Genomic DNA, 12,570 nt, shown 5'->3' with positions numbered 1-12,570 from the left:
GTCCCAAATGTCGGCCAATAATTTCACAATTGAATTCAACCTGTCAGTTTGACGTCAACGACCAGAGAAAATTTTCAAAAAATTATCAGTATAATACCATGTAGGTTGTACCACGTGACGTCGAATGGTGCAATTCTATTGGTCGATATTTGGGTCGGAAAAATAATCTATACTAATAATATTATAAAAGTGATGTTTTGAACGCGTTAATTTGAAAATGATTTTTGAAATCAGTGCAGAAAGCACTGATTTCAAAAATTATTTCGCCATATTTAATTCCTGATTGCTATATGCTATGCATGTACCACGGACGAAGGCAGGGCGGACCGCTTGTATTATCCTATTATTATTATAAATGCGAAAGTTTGCAAGTATGGATCTTTGTAGATACGAACGTACCGTTGTTATTTTTCACGGGGAAACCTCTGAACTGATTTTGGTAAAACTTGTCAGTGATGTAGCTTATGTACTACCACAATTATATATAGGTACTTGATTTTTCTCGCTATTTTGTCCGCGGGCGAAACTACGCAGCACAACTAGTTATTTATAAGTAAAACACTTTTTAAGCGTAATAATTTTATATTAATTATTATTAATGAAATATTAATTTCATTAATCATGCCATTAGTAGTCTCAATCAAAGCAAACTGTTCAAATGATATTTTTATTTCGCTGATTCTTTTGTAAATAAGTTATAAAGTTTAAGCACTTTAATAAATTAAATATTTACTGTAATATATTTTTTAAATTATTCTTAAAGCTAAAACCTTATGTTTATTGCTTCTTTTGAATTTTGGACTCTCATTATAACATTAATAGCTTTCCGCCCGCGGCTTCGCCCGCGTTTCAAAGAAAAACCCGCATAGTTCCCGTCCCCGTGGGATTTCCGGGATAAAACCTATTCTATCTGTTAATCCAAGTGACCCTCTATATGTGTGCTTAATTTCATTGTAATCGGTTCATTAGTATTTGCGTGAAAGAGTAACAAACACACACATACACATCCATCCTCACAAACTTTCGCATTTATAATATTAGTAGGAAGGAAGTAAAGGTGCGTACAGATTATATAGCATTGTGTTATAACATTGTGATATAAAACGTCAAAATGTACTGAAAAATGTTATAAAACAATGTAATATTGTTATACTTAACAATTTTTCTGTACATTTTGTAGTGATATATAACACAATGTTATACAGGGTGTAATCGTTAAGTGTGCACAAGCGATTATTCCGTAACTATTGCAGATATCAAAAAACTTTAAACTGATATCGAAAGTACTTAACCTAATGAGTAAAATGGCCATAATAAATTTTTAAAAATAAAACGAGAAATAACCAAAAATGTTACATTAAACGCTCCCATACAATTTATTTCCCATACATTTTGTATTCATAGTAGATTTTCGAAGTGACGTCCTTATTGTGCAATACAATGAGGAGGTCTATTTACAGTTTCTAAATGAACTTCCCTCCAAATTTGCGAAGTAATTAAAGCAGAAAACCAAAAAAAAACAAAAAAAAGCTAAAATCTTTCATATTAAATGTATAGGTTGATCCAAAAGTAATGATAATTGGGTATTTCCTGTGCACATAAAAATATAAAATAAATGTTTTATGCTTGCTCATGTAATCACTAAGTTATCACAAAAAAATTATATCTACAGGCCACGTTTCCAAGTATTAACATTAATTTTAATGTGAACAGTGCGAGCCAGAATGTTTCCCGACGAAAAGAAGAAACAACGATTCGACATTTAGAGGGTGAATTTATAAATTTTTAATGAGATCAGGATAATTTTTTGTCACGATTTGTGACCATGGGCGTTACCTGGGTACACCATGTTTATGCTGAAACCAAGAAACAATCAATGGCCTGGATGCGAGCTTCCAAAGTGACGGTGAAGATTTTCAAAGTGAAAATTAGTGGGATAGATTAAAGCCGTAGTTTTTTGGGACGCTGAAGAAATGTGGAATATTTTAAGAAGGTAGCCACTACTACACAGGGCTCTTACTACACAGACCAAATTAAAAGATTGCGGGTAGGTTAGTAAGAAAAAGAGACATGGCAAACTTCAGTCTTGAATGTTGGTTCACCAAGACAACGCACCAGATCACAAAGCGTCAGTTGCGATGGCTGCCAATCAAAAATCGGCATTGAAAATGCTTGAACACCCACCCTGTTTGTAAGATCTAGCTCCTAGTTAATTCTATCTCTTACCTCGGCACAAGAAACACCGTCGATACAAGAAATTTTAAGACGACAGCGAAGTGATGGCCGATTTTGAGGGGTTTTTGTAGATGAAATCAAAGTTTTTTTTTCTAAGTTAAGAAAAAAAAAATATCGAAGTATATTATCTAGTTAGAAGACTATCTAGAGAAATACATAATTATTTTAACTGTAATGACCTTGTTTAATATTGATTATCATTACTTTTGGATCAACCCATGTACATGGGATATTCATATCTCATACTAAATGTATGGGAGGGTTTAAAGTTAATTTTTTAGATATTTCTCGTATTATTTTTAAAAATTTATTTTGGCCATTTTACTCATTAGGTTAAGTACTTTCGATATCAGTTTAAAGTTTTTTGATATCTGTAATAGTTACGGAATAATCGCCTGTGCACACTTAACGATTACACCCTGTATAATCTGTACGCACCTTAAGATTCATCTATAACATTTATAAGAATTAACATTTCTTTCTATTGAATTTCATGCAGCTGATAAAAGCTAGATTCATTGAATTGTTATTGAAAAACATTCTGATCAATCTAGGTCAAAGTCCTTCACGTGAATGAAACTACTACAGGGTGAGCATTTACAGTGTCTCTACTCTCTTTTAAAACAAACAAAATATGTCTTTATTTTTATAACCTATTCAATTTTTTATTTATAAATATTGTTGCATGTATTGTATATTTGAGAAGCTGTTATTTAGATATATGGATATTATGTTTGAAATAAACATCTATTTATTTACCTATTTATTTAATGTAGTTATTAATTTAACATATTTTTTTAAAGACTAGAAGAAAGCAGATTGTTGGAGCTGCTTCACTACGGCAAAGGAAGAGACGATTCGAAAGAAAATTCTATTCCCGCCCCACGATATATATTTTGAAGTGAAACTTCTTTAGGCTCGTTAAGAGTAAACTTTAAGGTCGCGTCATGGCAATACGATCACGTCATGGCGTAAGGCCACGATTTTAGTATCTTTGAATCTTGCCAAAGAAGTTTCACTTCTGATACGTGAGCTCGGCACACACGCTCTTTTTTGTCCTTTAATTTATTTTCAAATATAAGCAAAACTGTTAAACTACCGTCACGACATAATCAAAACATCTCTAGTTAACTTGGTGCTTATTGGTTTGGAAACATCAGATTAATGCATCCATTTCCTTCCATGCAGCAGGCTGAATTTCCAATCAAGCTTCTTAGTGCTGTATATGATTTAGGTGGATTCGTCATAAGCTGTGTGTATTCGACTTAGATTATTTATATTTTCATCATTTGAAAAATCAGTCAAATGTAACAAACAGTTTATTTTACACAGACTTTTAATGTATTCTATTTTTTTCCTCGTGATACCCGGTTGAATCGTTAAATTAAACCGATTTTTCTTTTGTTGTTAAAAATTAAGAATTTTCTTATACACAAGGAAACAGATACAATGCAATATGCTTTATGCAATATGCTTAATGCACTTTTGTAATTTCAGACGAATCTATTCATAAATTTTTTCTAATCAATTTTTTTTTTGCAGTTGACACCCATTCAAACTTTGTAACGATTTTAAGTACTAACGACTAATATTCCAAGGACTACGACTATTTTCATATCGGGCGTATTCAGAAAGAAAGCTTGAAACTTATAAGCGCTTATAGGCGCTTATCGGCGCTTATAAGCGCTGGTAACCCGCGCAGGAAAATATATGAACATGCGCTTATAAGCGCCGACAAGTTTCAACAAGTTTCAACAAACTTGTCGGCGCCGATCAGCGCTTATAAGCGCATATTCATATATTTTCCTGCGCGGGTTACCAGCGCTTATAAGCGCCGATAAGCGCTTATAAGTTTCAAGCTTTCTTTCTGAATACGCCCTATGTATGAGTAACTATATATTATATTTTAAATTTTAATTGATCTAAATCCATCTGAGAACAATGATCAATTCAAATTCAAGGCGAGACGACTAGCGTGAAAAAATAAACAGACTTTTGAGCTTATTTCCACATCAAACTACTTCAATCAGCGAAGGAAATAATGATGAGAAAACTAGTATTTTCAAGATCAGAAACGATCCCACTACGTATAACATCTGCTACGCATTTGGTCAGAGTAGTGAATAACATTTATTGGAGCTCTATTTACATATTATGTAGGACAAGGAGGTAGAAATAAAAAGCTACTCATTGGTTATCGTGACCTTATATTTAAATACAAAATTATTGATGAAACCTTAGGATGCCCTGTGATGACTAATCTTTACTAATATTATAAATCTGTTTGTTTGTTTGAACGCACTAATCCCGGGAACCACTGGTCCGATTTGAAAAATTCTTTCGGTGTTAAGGCTGTAAATCATCTCGCTAAGATCAAACCCCGCGGAGCACGCCTAGTATTATAATATGTATGTATGTTATTCTTTCTCGCACAAACCACATTATTTTTTATGATAATTGGCAGTGTTGTAGCTTTTCATTCAAAATAACACATATCTAGAAATGCTTGCTTTTCCACGGGTAAAACCGCGCACAGCTAGTAAGTAGATTAATAGTTCGCCCTATCTTTAGACCTAGGCTAATAAATCTCAAAGCAATTGCTACTTACCCCTTGCAACAAAATAATGATATATATCCCAAACTTTCGCCCCAGTTTGTCCACAGTGGCGCACAGCACTGGCGCAGAGACACCTGACCCTAACAACAGCATAGTGGTGCTGAGTGGTACCCCATAGTGCTGTGTGAAATGGCCGGAGTGGGATGTGATGGTGAGGTTGTTGCTCTCTATCCCATGGGTTATGAGGGGCAGACTCACTGGAAATAAAGGTTCAGTCATAAGCTGCTAATATTTGTCTCGGGAAGAAAAAACGATTATATAATGGTAACTGCTCGTCGCAGCTCTACGATAGTAGAGCTTATTTATTTTCCTCGTCTTTTCTGGGTTGTCTAGTAGAGATCGCTGCCAGCGATAAGGCCGCCCACTGTGCATTGTTATATTATAATATTGTTAAGTTTGTAAAATGTATTCATCCATTCATTCATAGTCGAAAAAGATAACATAATTAGTAAAAACTTAGTAGTCAATACTGGTCCTGACTCCGTGATTGACTCAGGATAAAAACGAAGATAGTAAAGCATATATACAAGGTGGGCCAAAAGAAATCACCCTATTGGAAGATGCTCTCATTTTTGCAAATGGCCGCCAATGTCAAATCTGTTTTGACATTTGTGTACTGGACAGATGTAGAATACAAGTGAACAAGCCATGGAGCGATACAGTACCCATTAACTTGGAATAATCCTGTCAACTTTTTTGCGTAACAATTCGTCGCCGATTCCCCGGCCGTCCGACACTGACTGCGCAAACACTGCGCCGTTTGGCCACCAACCTTGAAGAGTATGGGACCACACGAGACGTTGCCAAGAGTGGCCGGCCCCGGAGCACCCGTTCTGCCGAGAATATCGCCGCTGTCGCCGGAAACATGCTACGGGCACGGTGCACGCTATAGAGCCATGTTGACTGAGTTTTTTTCTGCCGCAATTGGACGAATTAGGACTGGAGAATATGAGGTTCCAACAGGACGGAGCAACGGCACACACTGCGCGAGCCACAACCGATATTCTGAGGGCGGCTTTCCCGGGTCGCCTCATCTCTCGTTTTAGCGATTTGCACTGGCCCGAAAGATCGCCCGATTTAACCGTTCCAGACTTTTTTGTGGGGTTTTTTTGTTTACATGAACAAGGCTGAGACCTTGGAAGCCCTCAAGGACAACATTAGACACGAGTGCGAGAATTTGTCGCCCGAAGTTCTCGCTGAAGTGATGAGAAATGCCATAAAACGAGCCCGTATGGCAATCAATTGTGACGGCGCCCATTTGGCCGATATCATCTTCTCGACTTAACCAATAAAATTTTAAAGGTTCAAATAAACATAATCAAAAAACAGAATCGAAGTTTTTAATTTAGAAAAAAAATGAGAGCCAAACAACATCGGATGACTTCTTTTGGTCCACCTTGTACAAATTTCTCTACAGGTGGTGAAGGAAGATTTAGAATCGGTCATGTAGTTTCTTGTAATTTACACACATGAAGTTATTTAGATATAAAGCACTCACTTTAAAAAGTATTACTTAAATAAGGACATATTAAAAGTTAAAAATTGACAAGTGCGTGCTATTATTTTTTTTTACAAAAATAAACTTTGCACTTTAAGTTAGATAAGTTTTCCGAGATCTTGACTCTATATCGAAGGAGAGCTTTCCTTTTTACAATACCTACTACTAACATTGGACGACAATACGTTCCTTTCAATATAATGTCGTTAAATTCAACTATAAAATCGTAATTATTAGACCAAGGGGCCTTATAGTCCATTGAATAAAAAGTTCTAGAGTGCGTGAGTTAGTAACGTAAGATGTTTTTTCGGAAACATGTCAAGAGTCCCTAGGTAATAAACATACTAAAACCCCGGGACACTAGGAGGAGCCCCGGAGTGGGGGGAGGGGGGAAATGGGTCCATTTTTTCATTTTTCGCTTAAATCTCAAAAACGGTACATGTTAGAGAAAAACTTTCAAGGAAAAGTTGAAAGGCCATAAAATTAACTACAAGTTGTACCTAAATCATTTTTTCCTATATCCTACCGTTTCTGAGTTATACGCAGTAAAAAATGATTTTCGCTCAAACAATTTCCCCATACTACACATCAATCGATCAAAAAATATTTCTTTCTTCCAAAGAACTCAAATGTGCAACTTGTGACCGGTACTGATAGATTGCTCTTAATTAGGTCTATAATTGGTAAAATAAACACATTCCTCCATGGAAGCCTTTAGGAGGAATCGATTGTCAAAATATTATATTAGGGCATTTTGAGTTACTGAACTTGATCTTTTTATTTTTTTCTTCCAAAAAACTCAAAAGTGCAACTTGTGACCGTTACAGATAGATTGCTCATAATTAGGTCTATCATTGATAAAAATACCAGATTCCACGACGGAGGCGTTTACGGGGAATTGAATTTTGATTAGGGTAGTTACTGAACTTGATCTTTTTATTTTTTTCTTCCAAAAAACTCAAAAGTGCAACTTGTGACAGGTACTGATAGATTACTCTTAATTAGGTCTATAATTGGTAAAATAAACACATTCCTCCATGGAAGCCTTTAGGAGGAATCGATTGTTAAAATATTATATTAGGGTAGTTTGAGTTACTGAACTTGATCTTTTTATTTTTTTCTTCCAAAAAACTCAAATGTGCAACTTGTGACCGGTACTGATAGATTGCTCATAATTAGGTCTATAATTGGTAAAATAAACACATTCCTCCATGGAAGCCTTTAGGAGGAATCGATTGTCAAAATATTATATTAGGGCAGTTTGAGTTACTGAACTTGATCTTTTTATTTTTTTCTTCCAAAAAACTCAAAAGTGCAACTTGTGACCGTTACAGATAGATTGCTCATAATTAGGTCTATCATTGATAAAAATACTAGATTCCACCACGGAGGCGTTTACGGGGAATTGAATTTTATTAGGGTAGTTACGATACTTGAACTTTTTATTTTTTTTCTTCCAAAAAACTCAAAAGTGCAACTTGTGACCGGTACCGATAGATTGCTCATAATTTGGTCTATCATTGATAAAAAAACCAGATTCCACCATGGAGGCGTTTACGGGGAATTGAATTTTATTAGTGTAGTTAGTTAAAAAGTTCAAGTATCGTAACTACCCTAATAAAATTCAATACCTCCTAAACGCCTCCATGGTGGAATCTGGTTTTTTTATCAATGATAGACCTAATTATGAGCAATCTATCGGTGTCGGTCACAAGTTGCACTTTTGAGTTTTTTCGAAGAAAAAAAAAAAAGTTCAAGTATCGTAACTACCCCAATAAAATTCAATTCCCCGTAAACGCCTCCGAGGTGGAATTTAGTATTTTTATCAATGATAGACCTAATTATGAGCAATTTATCTGTACCGGTCACAAGTTGCACTTTTGAGTTTTTTGGAAGAAAAAAATAAAAAGATCAAGTTCATTAACTCAAACTACCCTAATATAATATTTTGACAATCGATTCCTCCTAAAGGCTTCCATGGAGGAATGTGTTTATTTTACCAATTATAGACCTAATTAAGAGCAATCTATCAGTACCGGTCACAAGTTGCACATTTGAGTTTTTTGGAAGAAAGAAATATTTTTTGATCGATTGATGTGTAGTATGGGGAAATTGTTTGAGCCAAAATCATTTTTTACTGCGTATAACTCAGAAACGGTAGGATATAGGAAAAAATGATTTAGGTACAACTTGTAGATAATTTTATGGCCTTTCAACTTTTCCTTGAAAGTTTTTCTCTAACATGTACCGTTTTTGAGATTTAAGCGAAAAATGAAAAAATGGACCCATTTCCCCCCTCCCCCCACTCCGGGGCTCCTCCTAGTGTCCCGGGGTTTTAGTATGTTTATTACCTAGGGACTCTTGACATGTTTCCGAAGAAACATCTTACGTTACTAACTCACGCACTCTAGACCCCCCTTGGAGGGACTCATTCAATGGACTATTAGACAAAATAACAATTAAAAAACGATAACGAAGTTAGAAAAGGCAAAAATGTATGGGATTGACATTAGATAGACCACGTGATCTAACGCGGCGTATGTCAATCCCTGATCCCATACATTTTTGCCTTTTCTAACTTCGCTATCGTTTTTTAATTGTTACTTTGTCTAAGGCCCATAAGATGCATTTCAAACACAGAATAATAAAAATACAGTCGATAACTCAATAAAAATCAATCAATTTGCAACCCCAAACCTACAAATGCATATACAACATACATCCCTATTTGAAAAGTTAAAACTGGTTAAAACCTATAGTTTACATATAATAAATCTTTTGGAAAGCATCTTTATAACGTCAAGATGAAAGTATAATGAATAAATCGCGTTTAAAATCCGTTACAATCTTTAATTTCTAAAAGCATCCATATATTTAGTATAAATACTAAATTATTAAGGAAATTTCCTTTACAAAACGTTTGTCATATGAGCATGACATCGTCAATAATTGTTGTTCGACCTTTGTTGACAAATTAAGATCAATCTAGATGTAGCGTCTGGAAGAGAACTTTGCTTATGTCAGGGTATTTCGGTAATGTATCTTATTATTGTATATTGATTTTGAAATCCATACTATTAATATTATAAATGCGAAAGTAACTCTGTCTGTTACTCAATCACGCCTAAACTGCTGAACCAATTTTCATAAAATTTGGTATGGAGATATTTTGATACCCGAGAAAGGACATAGGCTACTTTTTATCCCGGGAAAATGACGCAATCCCGGAAATCCCACGGGAACGGGAACTATGCGGGTTTTTCTTTGACTGCGCGGGCGAAGCCGCGGGCGGAAAGCTAGTTTAATATAACTATATATACATTAATTGTATCTGCAAGAATTATATTTTTCTGCTAATTATAAAAAAAAGTGTGGAATACTTGTTTTGGTAGGTACCTAATATATGTTTTTCATTCTTCATTTTGTTTTATTTATTCTGGGCACTACGAACGGGCATGATATCTATCTACCGTCTACGAATAATACAAATAAATAAAAATGAAAGATTTCTTGTACTTATTCTCTAAATACACTCCAAATCAACTAAACCTATTTTGATAATTCTTCTCAGCAGAAAAATTTACTAGCTTTACATTATTAGAACAGATTCATTTTTATACCGGGAAATCGCAAGCAAAGCCACGAAGATCCTATAGTATTATAAAGCTTAATGCTGATCATCTACTCATCAATATTTGTACGAAAATAACGTATAATTTTATTTTATTTATTTATTTATTTATGTAAAGGTACCTTACAGCTAAACTTACACTAGGTATTACATTAACAATTCAATACGCCAATTAAAAGGTACACCAATAACAATACATAATACTGTGAGTGAGCAAAGTATAAAGATAAAGAACGATATTAACAATTACAAACCCTATATTATATATTATATATAATTATAGTTAAATAAAAAGGTAACAATAAACATGAGTGAGTACAAGTGCGATTGTAAGTGTGTGTGAGTGTGAGTGTGTGTGTGTGTGTGTGTGTGTGTGTTGTTTGTGAATTTCTTTACAAATTTTGGTCAATAAGCTGTAGTATTAGTTTTTTAAACTTAGAGCGAGATAATTGAAAGGGATCTGCCAAGGAGAATTTATTATTATAATTATTCGGAATTCTCAGAAAGGGTGAATGTTTGAGGTAATTAGTAGAGGTTGCTGGGACATTAAAGAGAGGCGTATGACGAGTACGTTGTGATGGCGCACGATATTGTAAGTATTCTAAAGCAACAGGAAAATCAAAGTTATTATTAACAATATCATACAATAACATAAGGTCGATTACATCTCTACGATCCTCCAAGGTATTGATTTTATAGTGAGAGCAAGCTTGTGAATAGGTTAAATCATGTTGTTTATTTTTATATTTCATTCTATTTACAAATACCTTTTGAAGCTTTTCCAATTTAGTTATATGACATTTATAACTTGGACGCCAAATAACGCTGGCAAACTCAAGAATACTACGTACATACGCGTAGTACAAAACTTTCAAACATGCAGAATCATCAAAGGGTTCCGCTTGCCTCAAAACAAATCCTAAATTTTTGTAGGCTTTTTGAGATATTAATTCAATGTGCATGCGGTAACTAAGTTTGTCGTCGAGGATCACACCTAGGTCCCTTACTGACGTAACGGATGGAATAATTTCGTTGCTAATTTTATAGTCAAAACATATAATTTTAGTAGCCTTATTTCGAGAAAAGGTTATTTTTTGGCATTTATTTGTGTTTACTGATATTTTGTTTAATTTATAATAATTGGTAAGCCTATTAAGATCGTCCTGAAGCAAGAGGCAGTCCTGAGGAGTTGAAATTTTTCTAAAAATTTTCTTGTCATCTGCATAAAGCAGAAATTTTGAATTTTTGAAACAAGTATCAATATCAAATAAATAAATGTTGTACAATAAGGGACCGAGGTGCGAGCCTTGGGGGACTCCGGAAGTGACATCAACAAAGTCAGATCTATAGCCTCCCAAGATAACAGACTGACTACGATTTCGAATGTACGATTCCAACCACCTAAGGAGATTCCCTCTGATGCCAACCGCGTATAGCTTGCGAATTAATATATTATAACTGACTCTATCGAATGCTTTCTCAAAATCCGTATAAAGCACGTCCACCTGCACTCCTTCATTCATGCTACTATTCACAAATTGTGTTAATTCTAATAAATTCGTTGTGACATTACGCGACTTAACAAAGCCATGTTGGTTGGAAGGGATGCAATTAATTGTTGAGCTATATAAGTGTTTATGTACAATTTTTTCTAACATTTTCGCAAATATGTTAAGTAAAGATATACCTCTATAATTCGTTATTTCATTTTTAGATTCTTTTTTGTGTATGGGTATGATTAAAGCTTCCTTCCAGCATTTAGGAAAGACTCCTTCGTTTAAAGAACGCTGGAAGAGTAAACGTAAGGGTATAACTAAACTAGACTGACATTTTTTGACAAAAATTGCAGGTATTCCATCAGACCCAGCACCCTTCCGACCATCAAGCTCTCTGAATAATGCTTTTATTTCCTTGTCAGTAATCAATATAGAACAAATACAGTCGGCAAGATTTGACTCAACAATAGGATTCACAAGATCAGAAGAAACATCTGGTCGAAAAACAGATTGAAAGAAATCGCTAAATGCCGAACACATATCTTTTCCCGAAGTTAACATATGTCCACGATAAGACATACAACATGGATAGCTAGAATTCATACGTTTGTTCTTGATATAAGTCCAAAATTCCTTAGGAGAAGATTTAATAGAATTTTGACATCGTAAGAGATAATTTGAGTGTGCTTCTACTTTTAATTCTTTTACTCTAGCTCTGAGTAGTGAAAAGGTTGAATAATCGATAGGATTCTTGAATTTTTTCCATTTAGAGTGAAATTTAAATTTTTCTTTTATGATATTTATTAAAGCCGGAGTGTACCATTTAGGATAACGCCGACGCGAAGAAATACGAACTGAAGGCACGTATCTATCTATTAATGAGCTTAAAATAGTATAAAAATTACTGGTAGCATCATCAACTGAACCAGAATTTAAAATTTCATCCCAGTTAAATTTCCATAATTCTAAGTTGATAGCATCGTAATCCGCTTTAAAAAACTTTTTTATTCTACCAAACTGCGGTCGTAACGGCTTATTATTAATGTCGTAAATTGTAATGAATAGTGGACTATGATATCTATCCATGTTGATT

At 34.4% G+C, this 12,570-nt stretch overlaps 1 protein-coding gene across 1 annotated transcript in view; it reads right to left on the bottom strand.

Annotated features, from left to right (window-relative positions):
- Positions 1–12,570, bottom strand: part of LOC149897454 (facilitated trehalose transporter Tret1-like) — a 32,435-nt gene that overhangs the window by 16,636 nt on the left and 3,229 nt on the right. The window contains exon 2 of the mRNA XM_090116459.1: positions 4,844–5,049. Coding sequence (XP_089972585.1) covers positions 4,844–5,049 — 206 coding nt within the window. The remainder of the gene's footprint in view (positions 1–4,843; positions 5,050–12,570) is intronic.

This window comes from Colias eurytheme, chromosome 25 (genome assembly GCF_061535395.1).
Source record: "Colias eurytheme isolate Ceu_HAF_F1 chromosome 25, ilColEury1 Martin Lab GWU primary, whole genome shotgun sequence".
NCBI lineage: Eukaryota > Metazoa > Arthropoda > Insecta > Lepidoptera > Pieridae > Colias > Colias eurytheme.
This window is presented reverse-complemented; position numbering and strand designations above follow the sequence as displayed.